Genomic DNA, 27331 nt, shown 5'->3' with positions numbered 1-27331 from the left:
TGACGTACAAATGCACTCTGGTAAATTCTACTTGTACAGCTTGGACTTGAGAGCAGTGGAGGAAACAGAGCAAGGAAGGGTCAGTTTATTGGTAAGGATGTGCTCAGTCCTGTACAGTTGCCAGGGTTACCAGTTGTTATCACAGCTTCTGATGTTGGAGTTACCGTAATGGATGACATACTAGATGATGATATGGTGAGTATTGTTTGGTGTCATATGTTAAATAATAAGTGTAACACAAAATGTCAACCTATAGTTGTCACATACGTCCACCTATAGTTGTCACACACGTCCACCTATAGTTGTCACACTCGTCCACCTACAGTTGTCACACACGTCCACCTATAGTTGTCGCACACGTCCACCTATACATGTAGTTGTCACACACATCCACCTATAGTTGTCGCACACGTCCACCTATAGTTGTCACACACATCCTATAGTTGTCACACATGTCCTATAGTTGTCACACACATTTAACTATAGTTGTTGCACACGTCCTCCTATAGTTGTCAGACGTTCACCTATAGTTGTCACACAAATCCTTCTATGCTAGTCGCACATGTCCACCTGTAGTAGTTACACACGTCCACCTATAGTTGTCACACACGTCCACTTATAGTTGTCACACACGTCCACCTATAGCTGTCACACACGTCCACCTATAGTTGTCACACACATCCACCTATAGTTGTTGCACATGTCCACCTAAAGTTGTCACACAAGTCCATCTATAGTTGTCACACATGTCCACCTATAGTTGTCACACATGTCCACCTATAGTTGTCACACACGTCCACCTATAGTTGTCACACACGTCCACCTATAGTTGTCACACAAGTCCACCTATAGTTGTCACACATGTCCACCTATAGTTGTCACACATGTCCACCTATAGTTGTCACACACATCCACCTTTAGTTGTCGCACACGTCAACCTATAGTTGTCACACACGTCCACTTATAGTTGTCACACACGTCCACTTATAGTTGTCACACACGTCCACCTATAGTTGTCACACACGTCCACCTATAGTTGTCACACACGTCCACCTATAGTTGTCGCACATGTCCACCTATAGTTGTCACACAAGTCCATCTATAGTTGTCACACAAGTCCATCTATAGTTGTCACACACGTCCACTTATAGTTGTCACACACGTCCACCTATAGTTGTCACACACATCCACCTATAGTTGTCACACACGTCCACCTATAGTTGTCACACACGTCCACTTATAGTTGTCACACACGTCCACCTATAATTGTCACACATGTTCACCTATAATTGTCGCACACGTCCATCTATAGTTGTCGCACACACGTCCATCTATAGTTGTCACACAAGTCCATCTATAGTTGTCACACACGTCCATCTATAGTTGTCACACACGTCCACTTATAGTTGTCACACACGTCCACCTATAGTTGTCACACACGTCCACCTATAGTTGTCACACACGTCCACCTATAGTTGTCACACACGTCCACTTATAGTTGTCACACACGTCCACCTATAGTTGTCACACACGTCCACCTATAGTTGTCGCACATGTCCGCCTATAGTTGTTGCACATGTCCACCTATAGTTGTTGCACATGTCCACCTATAGTTGTTGCACATGTCCACCTATAGTTGTTGCACATGTCCACCTATAATTGTCGCACACATGTCCACCTATAGTTGTCACACGCGTCCACCTATAGTTGTCACACTCGTCCACCTATAGTTGTCACACTCGTCCGCCTATAGTTGGCACACATGTCTACCTATAGTTGTCACACACGTCCACCTATAGTTGTCACACACATCCTATAATTGTCACACACATCCTATAGTTGTCACACATGTCCACCTATAGTTGTCACACATGTCCACCTATAGTTGTCACACACGTCCACCTATAGTTGTCACACACGTCCACCTATAGTTGTCACACACGTCCACTTATAGTTGTCACACACGTCCACCTATAATTGTCACACATGTTCACCTATAATTGTCGCACACGTCCATCTATAGTTGTCACACACGTCCACCTATAGTTGTCACACACATCCACCTATAGTTGTCACACACGTCCACCTATAGTTGTCACACTCGTCCACCTATAGTTGTCACACTCGTCCGCCTATAGTTGGCACACATGTCTACCTATAGTTGTCACACACGTCCACCTATAGTTGTCACACACATCCTATAATTGTCACACACATCCTATAGTTGTCACACATGTCCACCTATAGTTGTCACACACGTCCACCTATAGTTGTCACACACGTCCACCTATAGTTGTCACACACGTCCACCTATAGTTGTCACACACGTCCACTTATAGTTGTCACACACGTCCACCTATAATTGTCACACATGTTCACCTATAATTGTCACACACGTCCATCTATAGTTGTCACACACGTCCACCTATAGTTGTCACACACGTCCACCTATAGTTGTCACACTCGTCCGCCTATAGTTGTCACACTCGTCCGCCTATAGTTGGCACACATGTCTACCTATAGTTGTCACACACGTCCACCTATAGTTGTCACACACATCCTATAATTGTCACACACATCCTATAGTTGTCACACATGTCCACCTATAGTTGTCACACATGTCCACCTATAGTTGTCACACACGTCCACCTATAGTTGTCACACACGTCCACCTATAGTTGTCACACACGTCCACTTATAGTTGTCACACACGTCCACCTATAATTGTCACACACGTTCACCTATAATTGTCGCACACGTCCATCTATAGTTGTCGCACACACGTCCATCTATAGTTGTCACACAAGTCCATCTATAGTTGTCACACACGTCCATCTATAGTTGTCACACACGTCCACTTATAGTTGTCACGTCCACCTATAGTTGTCACACACGTCCACCTATAGTTGTCACACACGTCCACCTATAGTTGTCACACCTATAGTTGTCACACACGTCCACCTATAGTTGTCGCACATGTCCACCTATAGTTGTTGCACATGTCCACCTATAGTTGTTGCACATGTCCACCTATAGTTGTTGCACATGTCCACCTATAATTGTCGCACACATGTCCACCTATAGTTGTCACACGCGTCCACCTATAGTTGTCACACTCGTCCACCTATAGTTGTCACACTCGTCCGCCTATAGTTGGCACACATGTCTACCTATAGTTGTCACACACGTCCACCTATAGTTGTCACACACATCCTATAGTTGTCACACATGTCCACCTATAGTTGTCACACATGTCCACCTATAGTTGTTAGGCATGTCCACCTATAGTTGTTAGGCATGTCCACCTATAGTTGTTAGGCATGTCCTATAGTTGTCGCACACATCCTATAGTTGTCAGACACGTCCACCTATAGTTGTCGCACATGTCCACCTATAGTTGTCACACACATCCACCTTTAGTTGTCGCACACGTCAACCTATAGTTGTCACACACGTCCACTTATAGTTGTCACACACGTCCACTTATAGTTGTCACACACGTCCACCTATAGTTGTCACACACGTCCACCTATAGTTGTCACACACGTCCACCTATAGTTGTCGCACATGTCCACCTATAGTTGTCACACAAGTCCATCTATAGTTGTCACACAAGTCCATCTATAGTTGTCACACACGTCCACTTATAGTTGTCACACACGTCCACCTATAGTTGTCACACACATCCACCTATAGTTGTCACACACGTCCACCTATAGTTGTCACACACGTCCACTTATAGTTGTCACACACGTCCACTTATAGTTGTCACACACGTCCACCTATAGTTGTCACACATGTTCACCTATAATTGTCGCACACGTCCATCTATAGTTGTCGCACACACGTCCATCTATAGTTGTCACACAAGTCCATCTATAGTTGTCACACACGTCCATCTATAGTTGTCACACACGTCCACTTATAGTTGTCACACACGTCCACCTATAGTTGTCACACACGTCCACCTATAGTTGTCACACACGTCCACCTATAGTTGTCACACACGTCCACTTATAGTTGTCACACACGTCCACCTATAGTTGTCACACACGTCCACCTATAGTTGTCACACACATCCTATAATTGTCACACACATCCTATAGTTGTCACACATGTCCACCTATAGTTGTCACACATGTCCACCTATAGTTGTCACACACGTCCACCTATAGTTGTCACACACGTCCACCTATAGTTGTCACACACGTCCACTTATAGTTGTCACACACGTCCACCTATAATTGTCACACATGTTCACCTATAGTTGTCGCACATGTCCACCTATAGTTGTTGCACATGTCCACCTATAGTTGTTGCACATGTCCACCTATAGTTGTTGCACATGTCCACCTATAGTTGTTGCACATGTCCACCTATAATTGTCGCACACATGTCCACCTATAGTTGTCACACGCGTCCACCTATAGTTGTCACACTCGTCCACCTATAGTTGTCACACTCGTCCGCCTATAGTTGGCACACATGTCTACCTATAGTTGTCACACACGTCCACCTATAGTTGTCACACACATCCTATAATTGTCACACACATCCTATAGTTGTCACACATGTCCACCTATAGTTGTCACACATGTCCACCTATAGTTGTCACACACGTCCACCTATAGTTGTCACACACGTCCACCTATAGTTGTCACACACGTCCACTTATAGTTGTCACACACGTCCACCTATAATTGTCACACATGTTCACCTATAATTGTCGCACACGTCCATCTATAGTTGTCACACACGTCCACCTATAGTTGTCACACACGTCCACCTATCGTTGTCACACACGTCCACCTATAGTTGTCACACACGTCCACCTATAGTTGTCACACTCGTCCACCTATAGTTGTCACACTCGTCCGCCTATAGTTGGCACACATGTCTACCTATAGTTGTCACACACGTCCACCTATAGTTGTCACACACATCCTATAATTGTCACACACATCCTATAGTTGTCACACATGTCCACCTATAGTTGTCACACACGTCCACCTATAGTTGTCACACACGTCCACCTATAGTTGTCACACACGTCCACTTATAGTTGTCACACGTCCACCTATAATTGTCACACATGTTCACCTATAATTGTCGCACACGTCCATCTATAGTTGTCACACACGTCCACCTATAGTTGTCACACACGTCCACCTATAGTTGTCACACACGTCCACCTATAGTTGTCACACTCGTCCACCTATAGTTGTCACACTCGTCCGCCTATAGTTGGCACACATGTCTACCTATAGTTGTCACACACGTCCACCTATAGTTGTCACACACGTCCACCTATAGTTGTCACACACATCCTATAATTGTCACACACATCCTATAGTTGTCACACATGTCCACCTATAGTTGTCACACATGTCCACCTATAGTTGTCACACACGTCCACCTATAGTTGTCACACACGTCCACCTATAGTTGTCACACACGTCCACTTATAGTTGTCACACACGTCCACCTATAATTGTCACACATGTTCACCTATAGTTGTCACACATGTCCACCTATAGTTGTCACACACGTCCACCTATAGTTGTCACACACGTCCACCTATAGTTGTCACACACATCCACCTATAGTTGTCACACACGTCCACTTATAGTTGTCACACACGTCCACTTATAGTTGTCACACACGTCCACTTATAGTTGTCACACACGTCCACCTATAATTGTCACACATGTTCACCTATAATTGTCGCACACGTCCATCTATAGTTGTCGCACACACGTCCATCTATAGTTGTCACACAAGTTCATCTATAGTTGTCACACACGTCCATCTATAGTTGTCACACAAGTTCATCTATAGTTGTCACACACGTCCATCTATAGTTGTCACACACGTCCACTTATAGTTGTCACACACGTCCACCTATAGTTGTCACACACGTCCACCTATAGTTGTCACACACGTCCACTTATAGTTGTCACACACGTCCACCTATAGTTGTCACACACGTCCATCTATAGTTGTCGCACACGTCCACCTATAGTTGTTGCACATGTCCACCTATAGTTGTTGCACATGTCCACCTATAGTTGTTGCACATGTCCACCTATAGTTGTTGCACATGTCCACCTATAATTGTCGCACACATGTCCACCTATAGTTGTCACACGCGTCCACCTATAGTTGTCACACTCGTCCACCTATAGTTGTCACACTCGTCCGCCTATAGTTGGCACACATGTCTACCTACAGTTGTCACACACGTCCACCTATAGTTGTCACACACATCCTATAATTGTCACACACATCCTATAGTTGTCACACATGTCCACCTATAGTTGTCACACATGTCCACCTATAGTTGTTAGGCATGTCCTATAGTTGTCGCACACATCCTATAGTTGTCAGACACGTCCACCTATAGTTGTCGCACACATCCTCCCATAGTTGTCGCACACATCCTCCCATAGTTGTCGCACACGTCCACCTATAGTTGTCACACACATCCTATAATTGTCACACATGTTCACCTATAGTTGTCACACACGTCCACCTATAGTTGTTACACATGTCTACCTATAGTTGTCACATGACATGTGTACCTATAGTTGTCATTCAAAAAGTCCTATAGTTGTCACATGAAATGACATGTCTAGTTTTCATTTACATTTTTTTATAATTCCAATTGCATAACATAACATTTAATTTGGAAATGTTTGGTTTGAAGAATATGTTTCATGAATCTTTCAAACTTCAAAATTGAAAGGAAACTTACAAACCTACTTACTAATAAAGGATTCTATGTACTTGTTTCTAAACAGAGCGATGACACATCCGATAGTGATTTTGATTTAACATTGCCCGAGTTATCCCGCGTGGGAGCTCAGAGCTCACTGTACAGTAGACAGTGCATCAGTGAAGTAATACAACATTTACCAAACTACTACACACATACGTCTATACTAAGATTGTGTATGGATTACTGTGACTGGCAAAGTGTGGCCGATATTTACCAAAGTGACTGCCAATATATCTATTGCATGGTGTACAAGTTACAGGCTATCGGTGAGAGGCATTTGAAAACCACTGCTATTCAAGAAGAAGCAACAAAGATTGTCTGCAACTGTCTGAGGTCAGTAAATGTTGATAAAGGTACCATTTTTAAAATGATCACAAAATCCATAGACAAACATTTCTAGAAATAAATATTTCTACTAAATTATGTACACAAGTCAGTGAACAAATCGATCAGTGCTTGTTCCTGGTTGCTTTTCTAATGTTTTTGTGTAGTCACAAAAGCATACCTTTATCTGATAAATCCCTGTTATATCACATATCACCATACATGGATATCAAAGTTACATACCCATATCTTATAAATCCTTGATATATCACACATCACCATACATGGATATCAAAGTTACATACCCTATCTTATAAATCCTTGATATATCACACATCACCATACATGGATATCAAAGTTACATACCCATATCTTATAAATCCTTGATATATCACACATCACCATACATGGATATCAAAGTTACATACCCTATCTTATAAATCCTTGATATATCACACATCACCATACATGGATATCAAAGTTACATACCCATATCTTATAAATCCTTGATATATCACACATCACCATACATGGATATCAAAGTTACATACCCTATCTTATAAATCCTTGATATATCACACATCACCATACATGGATATCAAAGTTACATACCCTATCTTATAAATCCTTGTTATATCACATATCACCATACATGGATATCAAAGTTACATACCCTATCTTATAAATCCTTGTTATATCACATATCACCATACATGGATATCAAAGTTACATACCCTATCTTATAAATCCTTGATATATCACACATCACCATACATGGATATCAAAGTTACATACCCTATCTTATAAATCCTTGTTTTATCACATATCACCATACATGGATATCAAAGTTACATACCCTATCTTATAAATCCTTGTTATATCACATATCACCATACATGGATATCAAAGTTACATACCCTATCTTATAAATCCTTGATATATCACACATCACTATACATGGATATCAAAGTTACATACCCTATCTTATAAATCCTTGTTATATCACATATCACCATACATGGATATCAAAGTTACATACCCTATCTTATAAATCCTTGATATATCACACATCACCATACATGGATATCAAAGTTACATACCCTATCTTATAAATCCTTGTTATATCACATATCTCCATACATGGATATCAAAGTTACATACCCTTATCTTATAAATCCTTGATATATCACACATCACCATACATGGATATCAAAGTTACATATCCTTATCTTATAAATCCTTGACATATCGCATATCACCATTCATAGATATCAAAGTTGCTACCCATATCTTATAAATCCTTGTTATATCACACATCACCATACATGGATATCAAAGTTACATACATGTACCCTTCTCTTATAAATCCTTGTTATATCACACATCACCATACATGGATATCAAAGTTACATACCTTTATCTTATAAATCCTTGTTATATCACATATCACCATACATAGATATCAAAGTTACATACCCTTATCTTATAAATCCCTGTTATATCACATATCACCATACTTTGATATCAAAGTTACATACCCATATCTTATAAATTCTTGTTATATCACATATCACCATACATGGATATCAATGTTACATATCCTTATCTTATAAATCCTTGATATTTCACATATCACCATACATGGATATCAAAGTTACATATCCTTATCTTATAAATCCTTGATATATCACACATCACCATACATGGATATCAAAGTTACATATCCTTATCTTATAAATCCTTGATATATCACACATCACCATACATGGATATCAAAGTTGCATATCCTTATCTTATAAATCCTTGATATATCACATATCGCCATACATGGATATCAAAGTTACATACCCTTATCTTATAAATCCTTGATATATCACATATCACCATACATGGATATCAAAGTTACATACCCATATCTTATAAATCCTTGATATACCATATTACCCGGGCACGCGCCCAGGGGCCTGAACATACAAAATCAGGAAAAATTGCGGGTGGGCGCTTACCCGAGGACCACCCCAAAAAAGATTTTAAAAAGTTGTTTTTGTGATCGTATGATAAGGTCAAATAAAGGAATGCTTTCGTACACTTTGTACACGTACTTATTTCTTGATTTATGCGAGGTTTCAATAATTGTGAGCACTCGGTCAAGATCTGTGGGAACACTAAGACACGGGGTCGAATTTCAAGAATAAAACTTGTTTTATGTCAGCGAATGAAGTTGTATTACTCACTGAAATTGACTACAAACTATGGTAAATATTGTAATCAATGCACGGTTACATTTTTAGTAACCGTGATCAGTGCAAGTCGAAACGGCCGGGAAAAACTACCGCTTGTAATCCAAGAAGGCGATGACCTCATTAGCATAATTTTGTTCACGCACGTATTGATACATCGCATCGTAATTACTGAAGAATAGCAGACAGGGTTATGAAACAAAAAAAACCCTTTTATTACTGATGTGAAATGTTTATAAACTATTGTGAATACATATCCAAATGGCGATACATAAAAAACAGACTGAAAATAAACTCTGGTCGACCTCATTAACATGATTTATTCACGCACCCACACACATGACAAAATTATGATGCAACAAGTTCCCATCGTCGGCATGCCTCATTATGGTTATCGTAATGGACTTGAGGTCGGTAAAATGTTTTTTTTCTTCAACGACAGAAAAATAATCCACATGACCGTAATGCCATAGCTGTGATGAGGGATGGAAAGAAAGTAGCAATGTCTCAAAAGTGCTAGCTCCCGTTCACAGTCAGCTGGCATTGATGTCGCTGGGTGTATATGATAGAGGGAAGTTGTGCAACCAAATTTGCTGAGTTCGCAGTTTTTTGCCGATAAAAAAATAACTAAGGCAAAAACTCACGGTTTTTCAGCATTTTTGTAATAAAGACATTATCCTCTATCAATAATCCGCCCCAAATAGAAACATTTCCACTAATTCTTGTGTTTTTTCGACGTTTTTCGAAAAACCTGCGATTAGGCTGCGAAAGTAGAACATTCCGGAGGGGGTGAAACGGAAGAGCCAAACTTAACGCGTAAAAATAGAACGCGTATTTTGACCTCTACGTGGCCAGCCAATGGCTGGACACGGATTAGTTTTTGGTCGTTGCCAAAGAGTCTCGCGTCCATCGCCTAGTAATGCTCTTCCAATGAGTTTTTACGTAAAAACGCAAACAAAACGGCCCTTTTCAGGGCCACCACACACTCCAAAAAGAGAACTACCGTAACAAACACACTATTTAAATAAATCAAACGCGTTTGTTTTTGACAAATAAAACTTTATTGTTGACCTAATTCTTGGCTAAAAATCACCCTGGGCGTTTAACCGAGGATGTCCCCAACATGTAACTTTTGTGAAAACAGGGGGGTGGGCGCTTGCCCAGGGAGGGGCGCGTACCCGGGGTAATACGGTATCGCATATCACCATACATGGATATCAAAGTTACATACCCTTATCTTATGAATCCTTGTTATATCACATATCTCCATACATGGATATCAAAGTTACATACCTTATCTTATAAATCCTTGATATATCACATATCATCATACATGGATATCAAAGTTACATACCCATATCTTATAAATCCTTGATATATCACATATAATCATACATGGATATCAAAGTTACATACTCATATCTTATAAATCCTTGATATATCACATATCTTCATACATGCATATCAAAGTTACATACCCATATCTTATAAATCCTTGATATTTCACATATCACCATACATGGATATCAAAGTTACATACCCTTATCTTATATAAATCCTTGTTATATCACATATCTTCATACATGCATATCAAAGTTACATACCCTTATCTTATATAAATCCTTGTTATATCACATATCTTCATACATGCATATCAAAATTACATACCTTTATCTTATAAATCCTTGTTATATCACATATCTTCATACATGCATATCAAAGTTACATACCCTTATCTTATAAATCCTTGTTATATCACATATCTCCATACATGGATATCAAAGTTACATACCCTTATCTTATAAATCCTTGATATATCACATATCACCATTCATGGATATCAAAGTTACATACCCATATCTTATAAATCCTTGTTATATCACATATCACCATACATGGATATCAAAGTTACATACCCATATCTTATAAATCCTTGTTATATTACATATCTTCATACATGCATATCAAAGTTACATACCCATATCTTATAAATCCTTGATATTTCACATATCACCATACATGGATATCAAAGTTACATACCCTTATCTTATAAATCCTTGATATATCACATATCCCCATACATGGATATCAAAGTTACATACCCTTATCTTATAAATCCTTGTTATATCACATATCACCATACATGGATATCAAAGTTACATACCCCTATCTTATGAATCCTTGTTATATCACATATCTCCATACATGGATATCAAAGTTACATACCTTATCTTATAAATCCTTGATATATCACATATCACCATACATGGATATCAAAGTTACATACCCTTATCTTATAAATCCTTTATATATCACATATCACCATTCATGGATATCAAAGTTACATACCCTTATCTTATAAATCCTAGATATATCACATATCACCATACATGGATATCAAAGTTACATACCCATATCTTATAAATCCTTGTTATATCACATATCTTCATACATGCATATCAAAGTTACATACCCATATCTTATAAATCCTTGATATTTCACATATCACCATACATGGATATCAAAGTTACATACCCTTATCTTATAAATCCTTGATTTATCACATATCACCATACATGGATATCAAAGTTGCTACCCATATCTTATAAATCCTTGATATATCACATATCACCATACATGGATATCAAAGTTGCTACCCATATCTTATAAATCCTTGATATTTCACATATCACCATACATGGATATCAAAGTTACATATCCTTATCTTAAAAATCCTAGATATATCACATATCACCTTACATGGATATCAAAGTTACATACCCTTATCTTATAAATCCTTGATATATCACATATCACCATTCATGGATATCAAAGTTACATACCCTTATCTTATAAATCCTAGATATATCACATATCACCATACATGGATATCAAAGTTACATACCCATATCTTATAAATCCTTGTTATATCACATATCTTCATACATGCATATCAAAGTTACATATCCATATCTTATAAATCCTTGATATTTCACATATCACCATACATGGATATCAAAGTTACATACCCTTATCTTATAAATCCTTGATATATCACATATCACCATACATGGATATCAAAGTTGCTACCCATATCTTATAAATCCTTGATATATCACATATCACCATACATGGATATCAAAGTTGCTACCCATATCTTATAAATCCTTGATATTTCACTTATCACCATACATGGATATCAAAGTTACATATCCTTATCTTATAAATCCTAGATATATCACATATCACCTTACATGGATATCAAAGTTACATACCCATATCTTATAAATCCTTGTTATATCACATATCACCATACATGGATATCAAAGTTACATACCTTATCTTATAAATCTTTGATATATTACATATCGCCATACATGGATATCAAAGTTACATACCATATCTTATAAATCCTTGATATATCATATATCGCCATACATGCATATCAAAGTTACATACCCATATCTTATAAATCCTTGTTATATCACATATCACCATACATGAATATCAAAGTTACATACCCATATCTTATAAATCCTTGTTATATCACACATCACCATACATGGATATCAAAGTTGCATACCCATATCTTATAAATCCTTGTTATATCGCATATCACCATACATTGATATCAAAGTTGCATGGTAAATTTCTGTTATTCTTATATTCTTAATCCTCATATGTAGTGAAGACACTGCAATCCAATAAGTTTCTTTCTTCCATTCTTGCCAGAATGCTAAAAAAGAGTGGTACTGATAACATAAATAATATCGATTTGACTTTTCTACTATATCAGGTAAGACATGCTACCACTTTATATTCATATGTCAACTTTGGAGGTTGAAGCTCTGGTATCAAATAAATATTGTCTTGTGGAGATATTGATAAATTATAGGAAAGTGGGAATGAACTTTCGCCTTCTGACCTTTAACATTTTGAATGCCAGCATTAACTTCTGCCATCTTTCACAAAATAAATCGCCTTTATTGTTGCATATTTTTGTTTTCAATAAATGTGATTAGGACCTGGGCCCTCGTTACTAGGTCATGTTGCTTTCAGGTTTTACAAACCTAACTTGTATTTGACATTATCTCTAGGTGTTATGGTTTTGGGATTCAAAATCACTTCAAGTAGAACCACTGGAATTGTTGTTTACTGACTATCTGCAAATGTTGGCATATCCATTCAGTTTGATGTTGTTCAAGTAAGTGATATCTTATACATTGTAATATTTACTATTTGATAGAATTGTGTATATTGGGGGGGGGGGTATTAGCATATGTGTGTGGTCAAATTAAGTCCAATTTTAATGTTCCAATATATAATACATGTAACTGTCTAATAGAGCAATAAGTATGTGTATGTCAGAACCATCTGACATAAATGAATGGTGAATATAAGTAACTATGTACATGTCAGAACCATCTGACATAAATAAATGGTCAGTAAGTACATGTATGTACATGTCAGAACCATCTGACATAAATGAATGGTCAATAAGTATGTACATGTCAGAACCATCTGACATAAATAAATGGTCAATAAGTATGTACATGTCATAACCATCTAACTTCAATAAATGGTCATGTCATATCCATCTGACATAAATAAATGGTCAATAAGTATGTACATGTCATAACCAGCTGACATAAATAAATGGTCAATAAGTATGTACATGTCATATCCATCTGACATAAATAAATGGTCAATAAGTATGTACATGTCATAACCATCTGACATAAATAAATGGTCAATAAGTATGTGTATGTCAGAACCATCTGACATAAATGAATGGTCAATAAGTATGTACATGTCAGAACCATCTGACATAAATAAATGGTCAATATTAAGTATCTACATATCATAACCATCTGACTTAAATAAATGGTCAATAAGTATGTACATGTCATAACCATCTGACATAAATAAATGGTCAATAAGTATGTACATGTCATAACCATCTGACATAAATAAATGGTCAATAAGTATGTACATGTCAGAACCATCTGACTTAAATAAATGGCCAGTAAGTATGTACATGTCATAACCATCTGACTTAAATAAATGGTTAATACAATGTAAGTATGTACATACATGTCAGAACCATCTGACATAAATAAATGGTCAATAAGTATGTACATGTCAGAACCATCTGACTTAAATAAATGGCCAGTAAGTATGTACATGTCATAACCATCTGACTTAAATAAATGGTTAATACAATGTAAGTATTACATACATGTCAGAACCATCTGACAAATAAATGGTCAATAAGTATGTACATGTCATAACCATCTGACAAATAAATGGTCAATAAGTATGTACATGTCATAACCATCTGACATAAATGAATGGTCAATAAGTATGTACATGTCAGAACTATCTGACATAAATAAATGGTCAATAAGTATGTACATGTCATAACCATCTGACTTAAATGGTTAATAAGTATGTACATGTCATAACCATCTGACATAAATAAATGGTCAATAAGTATGTACATGTCATAACCATCTGACATAAATAAATGGTCAATAAGTATGTGCATGTCATAACCATCTGACATAAATAAATGGTCAATAAGTATGTACATGTCATAACCATCTGACATAAATGAATGGTCAATAAGTATGTACATGTCATAACCATCTGACTTAAATAAATGGTTAATACAATGTAAGTATGTACATACATGTCAGAACCATCTGACATAAATAAATGGTCAATAAGTATGTACATGTCAGAACCATCTGACTTAAATAAATGGCCAGTAAGTATGTACATGTCATAACCATCTGACTTAAATAAATGGTTAATACAATGTAAGTATTACATACATGTCAGAACCATCTGACAAATAAATGGTCAATAAGTATGTACATGTCATAACCATCTGACATAAATAAATGGTCAATAAGTATGTGTATGTCAGAACCATCTGACATAAATGAATGGTCAATAAGTATGTACATGTCAGAACTATCTGACATAAATAAATGGTCAATAAGTATGTACATGTCATAACCATCTGACTTAAATGGTTAATAAGTATGTACATGTCATAACCATCTGACATAAATAAATGGTCAATAAGTATGTACATGTCATAACCATCTGACATAAATAAATGGTCAATAAGTATGTACATGTCATAACCATCTGACATAAATAAATGGTCAATAAGTATGTACATGTCATAACCATCTGACATAAATAAATGGTCAATAAGTATGTACATGTCATAACCATCTGACATAAATAAATGGTCAATACAATGTAAGTATGTACATGTCATAACCATCTGACATAAATAAATGGTCAATAAGTATGTACATGTCATAACCATCTGACTTAAATAAATGGTTAATAAGTATGTACATGTCATAACCATCTGACATAAATAAATGGTCAATAAGTATGTGTATATCAGAACCATCTGACTTAAATAAATGGTTAATACAATGTAAGTATGTACATACATGTCAGAACCATCTGACATAAATAAATGGTCAATAAGTATGTACATGTCATAAGTATCTGACATAAATAAATGGTCAATACAATGTAAGTATGTACATGTCAGAACCATCTGACATAAATGAATGGTCAATAAGTATGTACATGTCAGAACCATCTGACATAAATAAATGGTCAATAAGTATGTACATGTCATAACCATCTGACTTAAATGGTCAATAAGTATGTACATGTCATAACCATCTGACATAAATAAATGGTCAATAAGTATGTACATGTCATAACCATCTGACATAAATAAATGGTCAATAAGTATGTACATGTCATAACCATCTGACATAAATAAATGGTCAATAAGTATGTACATGTCATAACCATCTGACATAAATAAATGGTCAATAAGTATGTACATGTCATAACTATCTGACATAAATAAATGGTCAATACAATGTAAGTATGTACATGTCAGAACCATCTGACATAAATAAATGGTCAATAAGTATGTACATGTCATAACCATCTGACTTAAGGTAGAGATGCAGTTTACCTGACAGGTATTTTAATTAGTTAATTAGGAAACCAGGATGACCTCCCTTGTCCACAAAACTATATATTTTCGGAAAGCTTATTGTATGAATTTTAAAATTTTGTTAGTATATTTTTTTATGGACACTATAGTTTGAAATATGCACAAAAATGTGCTTTTTTGGTCAAAATTGATTTAAAAAAAATGAGCTTCTAAACCATGCTTCTGTTTCCTGTCAAAATTGGTTTATGGGTACATCTGTTTACTATGAAGAAAGTGTCGTCTTGAAAACTGTCTATCAGTTGTCAATTCTGCAGGGCAGCAGCTCAAATTTCACTACTTCAAGTATATGCATAAATTAACACCCAGGCTAGTTATCTGTACGATTTTTGTAACACTGTTCAACCAAAAACAATGCCCCGAGGGATAAACACATTGTCAATCATTTGTGAAAATTTCAAGGTCAAAGCGTCTAGGAGCTATTTCTTTTGAAGTTCTGTGATGTGCACTAAAAAGAAGCTGAGACAATTGCTAATTTGCATAACAATTCACTCAGTAAGAAGTTTGCTAATGCTCATAATTAAAATGGTTGTAACAGTTCCCAATTTAAATGTATTATCGTTTTGTTAAAAGTTAAATATGGAGATCCCGTCATTTCTTTTTTTCACCATGTTTCTTTTTTATTATTTATGTACAGCCTAAATCTTGCTAAGCATTCAAAAGAGAGAATGTTTGCACCTGTTACCTATATTTTAAAATTGTTTTTTGAGTATGTTCCAATATTCACAATTGTACAAAATTTTAACAGTCTATAGCCAAGTGCCCACAAACCTGCATCTCTACCTTAAATAAATGGTCAATAAGTATGTACATGTCAGAACCATCTGACATTATACAAATGTTCATCCCAACAGAGTTTTAGTGACCTGAAGAGCTCATTGTCAACCGAGGCAATGCTGAGGGTCTCTAAAACTGTATGTCCATTGCTGTTAGGGTGTACATTTTGTATTATTATACTGAATAAATCTTAGAACAGAAATTGTGGCACTCAGTCATGACAAGCTTCCAGGTCATGCTCGTAGATTTGAATGCATATATGAACACCAATATACAAGTTGAAAGAGTTCAAGAGCAGTGATTGAGTTCTATTAAGTTTTATAGTGGACGTCTTTTTACTTTGATGGTTGTTTAAACTAATTTAAACAGCTTCAGCCTGGCGAAGAATTGATTTTTACAAACATATCAGGTGTCATCTTGTGTGCAGCTATATGCCAAACAAAACGGTGCCATCACATGGCAAAGTCCACAACTCTTAAAATTTGTATGTTGCCAAATTGCGCGATTGCAGATCAAATGTCTCAAAGCGTGTAGATGAGCGCGCTGGCGCAATGCACGGCAAGTGCTACTAAGAATGCTAGAATACTAAGTGCAAATAGGAACCATGTATGTATGTACATTATTCAATGGTTGCCATATTTTATTATGCTTGGGTAAAAAAAACCTGTATGAATGTTAAAGTATATGCTACTTACATTTGTAATTACCTGGTACTACTTGTATTGTCGTAACTTTTTCTAATGAGGTCTCATTATGAATGAAAAACAAAGGACATTATTGTAGCATGACGGAACCCACCTGGATACTTGGCAATTTAAAAACGTATTACACACACTTTGTGAATAATCACAGACGCTACAAAAAACAGCACTAATTTGTATTAGGATTTTTAAAATGTTCTTGTGGTTTCTGGATTATATTTCAATTGGTGTGAGATCTTCATTGCATACACTAATAAGTCCTTGATCTAATGCTTCTGTTTGCTTCTTGCAGTAAAGAAACTTCCACAGAAAGAAACCTGGATATGGCCCATACAACTGAATCAACACATCATACCAAATCATTGCTCGATATTCCCACTGGAATAAGAAATAAATTCAGTACACGGTTTTACTTGCAAGTCACATCTACAGCAGTTGAGCACATAACAACTGGAATGCCACACAAAGAAATCTGCAGTATTCTGCAGCAGAGTGAGCTCATTGACGATAATGGAGTTTTAGGACAAAGTTTGAAAAGTCATTCTACAAGTAGAATTCCAGAAGAACGTCTGTGGCAGGAAATACAGTACAACTTAAGAAAGGACATGGGTTCAAAGGAGTTTGTACATCTCTCCTCCAATAATGTGATGATGTTGTCAGATTTGTTGAGGTCACAAATACAGTCTAACACTTATCGCTATGACCCGCAGGAAGATGAACCAAATATCAAAATCTTCACATGTGGACATCATTTTCTCAGGCAGCCATTTTTACTTACAACATTGCCACAGTTTGAGAGTTTTATGAATAACTTACCAATTCCGTTACCATCTACGTCTGACATCATGACCCACCTCTACAGAAAAGACTCTCAGATTTCAATGGCATGTCCTAATTGTGTTCTGAGTGCCCTCAGACAGCTGCAAGTTGGATGAACAACTAAATCACATCCATGCACAGATGTTTAAATTCAATTGACATTTTACACCTCTGAATAGAGTGAATAATATAGGAAATACCTGGGCAATTCTTTAGGGCTAATAAGGGAGAACAATTCACACTGTTGAGATGTATCCCTGATAGGAATTTAAATTATCAACAAAAAATGTGCTCTAATTATTATATGTACAGCAAATTTTTCAGCCATTGTCTGCATCTTATTTTTTAAGAGATTTCAAAATAATTTCACTTTATCATAAAGTGCTTACCTTGAATATAGATCTTTTATATTTTGAAAATTACATTTTCGGAAGCTAAGGACACAAAATAAAATGTACGTTTCTAGAAATGATTCAATTATTTCTAGTGCAGGGTGTACAGTGCGATAACCTCATTAACATACATGTACATGTATACAAGATTACCAATAACCAGGCATGGTGTAATGCTATTCAAAACAAGCTAAATTTTTTAGCTACCTTTGTAAAACATTAATGGTGTGAGACTATGAATGTACCAGCGCATACGGACATTGTCATTGAAGATGACTTAGCAGAACTGTCATTTACATGATCATTCATCCTTCAACAATTCTATTTTTGACTTCTTTCCAGGCAAATTACTTTGGTACTTGGTATGTTGCTCATTTCGTGATGATATCTTCAATTCTCTATTTTTTGGTGAATCATTATGCCATTTTTGTCTTCTTCCTGAAAACTACCAGCTCAATTACTTAGATACTTTGTGACAATATGTAACAATTGTCATTGCCATAGGAACAAATATATTAACAATAACCATGGCAAAGACCTAATATCTCATCTTGTAAAACATTATCAACTTTGTTCTGAGGAACAGAGACAGTAGGAGCCATTTCTAACATGAGATTGTTTGTTGAAGTTATCAGACGCCATTCATTTGAAACAAAAATCTTCTTCTGTAACATGAATGTATTCTCACTTCTCTTATACTGGTATTTGGAATATGTTTTGTTGCCTTACTATAACCATGACAAGCATGCATTATCATTCTCTCTCACAAATGAATTTGAATACCATTTTATTGAAGAGTGGATTTACTTTTAAGACACTGTCTGAAAACAGGTATTGTTAATTTTTGCAATTTTCGCAGAAAAGGGTTGAACTTAGACTAATCTTGCACATAGGCTCTTGTTTATTTTTTTAGTGTTTTTGTTCAATAAAATAAACTATCATGAGAGTATATAAATGATGAAAGCGAGGGATTTTCAATTGATTACAAATTTCTGATGTGCTGTAAGGTCATAACAATATAATCCATATCTGCCAAAATAAAGGTTTCCACATTTGGAGATATGCCCAAGAGTTTTATAACTATGGCTTAACACAGTTAAATAACATTTGGAGATATGCCCAAGAGTTTTGTAACTATGGCTTAACACAGTTAAATAACATTTGGAGATATGCCCAAGAGTTTTACAACTATGGCTTAACACAGTTAAATAACATTTGGAGATATGCCCAAGAGTTTTATAACTATGGCTTAACACAGTTAAATAACATTTGGAGATATGCCCAAGAGTTTTGTAACTATGGCTTAACACAGTTAAATAACATTTGGAGATATGCCAAAGAGTTTTGTAACTATGGCTTAACACAGTTAAATAACATTTGGAGATATGCCCAAGAGTTTTATAACTATGGCTTAACACAGTTAAATAACATTTGGAGATATGCCCAAGAGTTTTATAACTATGGCTTAACACAGTTAAATAACATTTGGAGATATGCCCAAGAGTTTTATAACTATGGCTTTAACACAGTTAAATAACATTTGGAGATATGCCCAAGAGTTTTATAACTATGGCTTTAACACAGTTAAATAACATTTGGAGATATGCCCAAGAGTTTTGTAACTATGGCTTAACACAGTTAAATAACATTTGGAGATATGCCCAAGAGTTTTGTAACTATGGCTTAACACAGTTAAATAACATTTGGAGATATGCCCAAGAGTTTTATAACTATGGCTTAACACAGTTAAATAACATTTGGAGATATGCCCAAGAGTTTTGTAACTATGGCTTAACACAGTTAAATAACATTTGGAGATATGCCCAAGAGTTTTATAACTATGGCTTAACACAGTTAAATAACATTTGGAGATATGCCCAAGAGTTTTGTAACTATGGCTTAACACAGTTAAATAACATTTGGAGATATGCCCAAGAGTTTTACAACTATGGCTTAACACAGTTAAATAACATTTGGAGATATGCCCAAGAGTTTTATAACTATGGCTTAACACAGTTAAATAACATTTGGAGATATGCCCAAGAGTTTTGTAACTATGGCTTAACACAGTTAAATAACATTTGGAGATATGCCAAAGAGTTTTGTAACTATGGCTTAACACAGTTAAATAACATTTGGAGATATGCCCAAGAGTTTTATAACTATGGCTTAACACAGTTAAATAACATTTGGAGATATGCCCAAGAGTTTTATAACTATGGCTTAACACAGTTAAATAACATTTGGAGATATGCCCAAGAGTTTTATAACTATGGCTTTAACACAGTTAAATAACATTTGGAGATATGCCCAAGAGTTTTATAACTATGGCTTTAACACAGTTAAATAACATTTGGAGATATGCCCAAGAGTTTTGTAACTATGGCTTAACACAGTTAAATAACATTTGGAGATATGCCCAAGAGTTTTGTAACTATGGCTTAACACAGTTAAATAACATTTGGAGATATGCCCAAGAGTTTTATAACTATGGCTTAACACAGTTAAATAACATTTGGAGATATGCCCAAGAGTTTTGTAACTATGGCTTAACACAGTTAAATAACATTTGGAGATATGCCCAAGAGTTTTGTAACTATGGCTTAACACAGTTAAATAACATTTGGAGATATGCCCAAGAGTTTTATAACTATGGCTTAACACAGTTAAATAACATTTGGAGATATGCCCAAGAGTTTTGTAACTATGGCTTAACACAGTTAAATAACATTTGGAGATATGCCCAAGAGTTTTATAACTATGGCTTAACACAGTTAAATAACATTTGGAGATATGCCCAAGAGTTTTATAACTATGGCTTAACACAGTTAAATAACATTTGGAGATGTGCCCAAGAGTTTTATAACTATGGCTTAACACAGTTAAATAGGATTGTTGATGACTGTCAAGTCTGTGAAGAAAAAAAAAGAAGAGTAATTTCAATTTGAAATATAGCTGCAAAGCAGCAATTAATGGCTTTCAAGGCTAAAAGGGAAGGCATTCAGGCATAAACTACCAAACCTGAAGTCACATGACCATATATAGTCATCTGATATATTAGTCATATCACATTGTCAGATGCCTTCATTATAGCACTGGTTGCATGTCACTAATTGCAGCAGTGCTTAGTACATTACAGTTGTGCATATTAATGAGGTCACATGACCATATATAGTCATCTGATACATTAGTCATATCACATTGTCAGATGCCTTCATAATAGCACTGGTTGCATGTCACTAATTGCAGCAGTGCTTAGTACATTACAGTTGTGCATATTAATGAGGTCACATGACCATATATAGTCATCTGATACATTAGTCATATCACATTGTCAGATGCCTTCATTATAGCACTGGTTGCATGTCACTAATTGCAGCAGTGCTTAGTACATTACAGGTGTGCATATTAATGAGGTCACATGACCATATATAGTCATCTGATACATTAGTCATATCACATTGTCAGATGCCTTCATTATAGCACTGGTTGCATGTCACTAATTGCAGCAGTGCTTAGTACATTACAGTTATGCATATTAATGAGGTCACATGACCATATATAGTCATCTGATACATTAGTCATATCACATTGTCAGATGCCTTCATTATAGCACTGGTTGCATGTCACTAATTGCAGCAGTGCTTAGTACATTACAGTTATATATATTAAGGAGTATTTATACTAAGTAGGAATGATATGCATGCATTTCAACCTTAAAGTAATCAGCTCTGTGGATTATCCAAAAGTGCCTCTGTACCTAGTTTTATTAAAATTTGGTGAATGGTACTGAAGTTATCTGTGGAGCACCTATAAATTTGTTAATTTATGCAAATTAGGTAATTAGTAAGCACAAAAATTCAACCCTAAACTTAATGTATAAATGGCTTATCTTATCTCATTGAATGTGATGAGAGGTTGAGATACTGGTGGAAAAGTAAAATAATGGCAAATAAATATGCAAATAGATCATTAATATGCATGGACCCAGAGCATATGTATCAAGTTTCATTGAAATCTGTGAATGGTTCTTGGGAAACAAGTGTGCTTACGCACTTGAGATAGGGTCCGTTGAGAGAAGAGAATGGCCAACAAAGGCGTGAAGTGGAGTTGGTTATCACAACGCTTTATTCTAACGAAGCACTCAAATTCAAGTACAATGCTTATATAACAATAACACTATGAATATTAATTGGTAAACTTAAATGAGTGACATATGATTAACATAATAAGTAGGAGGTGTTGATGGGTGGAGCTTACATTTGCACACGGTTCCCGACATCCTCCCCCTAGCAAAGATGAAAAACACCGAATAAAGATTACATGACTGTTTATAAACACATCCTGTAAATCGTATTAACAGCAGGATTAACAGATGGAGCATGACAAATAAGACGTTTACAAGAAATAATCCATAAAATACTACTACTAATACTAAAAGTCAACACCGTCTGGAATGTAATTATACTTGGTAAATAAACGCTGGGTTCTAACATATTGTTAGACACATAATCGAATGTTGACAATTCGGCTTTTAATGCCTTTCCCTTTTGTTATAATTTCTTCCAGGTGTGGCAATCTACAGTAACTCATTAAGTATTTATTAATGCTTACCATCTGTCTAAAAGGATCGTCTAAAACGATGGCGTGAATAAATATAAGACTGAAGTTATCAACCTAAATTACGATAACACATGAAACGAATGTTATGAATACTAACTTGAAATAAAGTTCTCAATGACCAAGTATTTCACAAGGTTAATAAAGTTTGCATGGAAACGAAAATGTTAACCACTGTTTGATACATTACATAAACCAACGTTATGTAGAGAGAATCGATGACCAGACTTTAAAGCGTTGGCGAGCTTTCGTAGCCGCCTTGCGAGTTGGTCTCACAATATTGGTATCATTAACCTTAGATTGTACAGTGCCTTCAGTAGGAGTGTAATTTTTACCATTTTCTAATTGATAATTGACCTCCAATGGATAAAGTTTTGTAATGGGCCTGCTAGTCTTGCCAGTGGCTGTCCTGATACATGCAGACCTCACTAAACCATCATTTCCGGTGTTCAGTTGTTCGATCATGGCCAGTTTCCACTTTATCCGTGGTACAGAAGTGTCTTCCACCAAAACTATATCTCCCACCCGAATTTGATTTTGTAGGGCCCCTTTACCTGATAATCTATCTTGTTCGCGTAACGAATTGAGATACTCTTGAGCCCATCTTTTCCAAAAATGATTTTGAATTTTGGCTAAATGTTCAGATCTTCTTTGGAGGTTTTCAAAATTGCCATATGTTGGGTCATTTAGTTCCTCCTCATCTACACTGTAATACGGCATAGTCGTAATAAGGCGGCCATGTAAAAAATGTGAAGGTGTTAATGGTAGTAAATCATTGGAATCAGAGGAGAGATAAGTTAGTGGGCGGTCATTTAATGTGGCTTCGATTTCTGTAAGAACTGTTTGCAGTTCGTCAACAGACACAAAGGCGCGACCGAGGACTTTTTTGAGGGATGTTTTTGTCATACCAATAAGTCTCTCCCAAAATCCTCCAAACCAAGGGGCACGTTTTGGTATGAAGGACCACTCCATACGGTGGTTTGCAAAGTAGTTTTGAATTGACGCTGACTCGAATAATTTCTGTATTTCTTTAGCTGCGGAAAGATAAGTTGATCCATTGTCCGAAATAATTTTACTAGGTAATGAACGCCTCGCAGCAAACCGTCTGAAGGCACGTAAAAATGTATCGGTAGAGAGATCCATAACCAATTCTAAATGAATAGCCCGAGTCACAGCGCATGTGAATAAACAGATATAGGCTTTCCGCTCTGACTTCTCTACCGAGACAAACACGGCTCCGGTAAAGTCCACACCTGTAACGGTGAAGGGTGGAGCATTACGTAATCTACATGCTTGTAGGGGTGCAGGAATCGGTTTCCTGTAGGGTTTTCCACACACTAACCGACAGACAACACAATTTCTCAGTATCGATCTCACAAACGGCCGAATTTGTGGAATCCAAAATCTTTGGAGAATATGTGTGATTGTTGCCTGGGAACCCGAGTGTTTAATATTTGAATGTGCGGCGGTCACGACAAGTTTTGCGAAATGATTTCCTCTAGGGAGAAGAATTGGAAATTTTGTGTCACAATTCACTGGCGCATTGTGAAGCCTGCCGCCAACACGAATAAAGCCCTCTCTATCAAGAAACAAACGAAGTTGGTGGGCTAACGGGCTTGTAGATTTCTGTTTGATACTCAATACTTTAATTTCTGAAGGGTATGCGTGAATTTGAGCATCGTGAATCCACATTTTTTCGGCAGAGTTAATTTCACGAGCAGTTAAAGTGCTCAAGTGTCGGTCTTGCTTTTTGGCCTTTATGTTATGAATAAATCGCATAACATATGCGCTTACACGTAACAGTTTATTTAATGAACTGTAATTGAACGCGTTAATAACATTAGCAATACCGATAATTTCAGTAGTATGTTTATCCGTAACTTTGTGGGTGTTTGTCGGAGTACTTTCATCCGAGACATGCAATACCCGACTGTCAAAGATTTCACAAACAGGCCAATCACCGAATTTGAGCCACTGAGGCCCATACCACCAAAGTGTATTGTTTAAAAGTTGGCATGGGGTAATTCCGCGAGATAATATATCTGCTGGATTGTCATTTGTAGGACAATATCTATACTCATTGATTATCGCATTTGTTTTGATTTCAGTAATGCGATTCTGCACAAAACAAGGTAATTTTTTGTTATTTTGTAGCCAATGTAGGACGATCTGACTATCGCACCACAAAACACACTTGTCAATATTAATCTGTTCATTTAGGCTTGAATAAACGAACTTTATGAGACGTGCTCCTAACAATGTACCCATAAGCTCGGTACGTGGGATAGTCAATGGTTTGACAGGAGTCACTCTGCTCTTAGAAATTGTTAGCGCAGATTCACGCGAAATTGTATTGCGTAAATAAACTACAGCACCGTAGGCTTTCACACTGGCATCAGTAAATACGTGTAACTCAAATGTCCCGCCACTCATTGTGGAATTAAAATAGCGACGTGGAATCTGAGTGTGGGTAACGGTTTGTAACTCTTGACATAGTTTAACCCATTCGCCATGGAGTTCGCTAGTCAAGGGTTCGTCCCATTCAAGTTTAGCTTTCCATAGTTTTTGAATAAATATTTTTGCACTGATATGTACAGGCGCAATAAAACCGAGTGGATCATACAAACTGGCGGTCGCCCTGACAACTTCCCGTTTCGTGATAAGTAGGTCAGTCTTAGACGGCTGTGCAAATTCTCTTTTTGGGTAACAAAGTGAATCAGTATTAGTATCCCAACGCAAACCAAGAACATTTACTTTGGAATCTAAACAAGAACTGTTGGATTTTATGGCAATGTTTCTAAGTTCAGGAGAGTTTGTAGCCCATTCGCGCAGATTGAAACCACTTGATTTCATGAGATTCGTAGCTTCAGTATGGTAAGCAATGAGATCTTGTTCAGTATCGCGTCCACTGAGAATGTTATCCACGTAAATGTTTTTACTGAGGTCTGTGGCAATTTCCGATCCGTCATTTTCTAAATGGGACTTAATCGCTGCATTTAGAATAAATGGCGAGCACGCTGCGCCAAAAAGAACTACTTTAAATCGATAAATTTGAAATGTACTGTTTGGATCGTCCGGGTCAGATATCCACATGAATTTAGTGAATTTTCGATCATTCTCATCAAGACCTACATGTAAAAATGCTATCTCGATATCTGCAGTGGTTCCAAATTCATGTGTACGGAAACGGAGAATAATTGAAGCAAGATCGTTTAATAGCGGAGGTCCCGTTTCTAAACAATCATTTAAACTAGGATTGTTTGAGATCTTACAACTACAGTCGTAAACTATTCTAATTGGTGTTGTTTCGGAGTTTTTTTTCACGGGATGATGAGGGAGATAATGACCCGAATTCTTGTCATCATTAGGAATAATTTCAATAAAGCCACGATTTAATTGGTCCTTTATAAGCTTATCGTACACGTGTCTTAGTTCCGGTGTTAGTCGTTGTACCATAGCACGCGTTCTTTTCTCACAAATATTTTTATTTGTAGGTAGGGGAGCGTGATCTTGGCTCCAGGGAAGTTTAGCTACATAACGATTCTTTTCTAAGCGTAAATGTGACTTGGTATAACCATCGTAAGTAATTTCTTGTGGGGTGGGATCGTCCCTAACAC

General features: G+C 36.5%; 2 protein-coding genes across 2 annotated transcripts; one reads left to right on the top strand and one right to left on the bottom strand.

Moving 5' to 3' along the window:
- Positions 1–31: 31 nt before the first annotated feature.
- LOC146748001 (uncharacterized) lies at positions 32–20057 on the top strand. Its single transcript, XM_085496611.1, has 5 exons — positions 32–195; positions 6801–7111; positions 13075–13138; positions 13440–13546; positions 18176–20057. The coding sequence occupies exons 1-5, from the start codon at positions 169–171 to the stop codon at positions 18816–18818; spliced, it is 1152 nt and encodes a 383-aa protein (XP_085352737.1). The 5' UTR covers positions 32–168; the 3' UTR covers positions 18819–20057.
- A 3858-nt stretch (positions 20058–23915) lies between these two features.
- LOC146748000 (uncharacterized) lies at positions 23916–27170 on the bottom strand. The gene has a single exon (XM_085497519.1). It carries the CDS (start codon positions 27168–27170, stop codon positions 23916–23918), a length of 3255 nt encoding a protein of 1084 aa, XP_085353645.1.
- Between the last annotated feature and the right edge of the window lie 161 nt (positions 27171–27331).

This window comes from Saccoglossus kowalevskii, chromosome 3, assembly GCF_978046115.1.
Source record: "Saccoglossus kowalevskii chromosome 3, keSacKowa6.1, whole genome shotgun sequence".
Taxonomy (NCBI): Eukaryota; Metazoa; Hemichordata; class Enteropneusta; family Harrimaniidae; genus Saccoglossus; species Saccoglossus kowalevskii.
The sequence above is the reverse complement of the archived record's forward strand: the minus strand, read 5'-3'. Positions and strand labels throughout refer to the sequence as shown.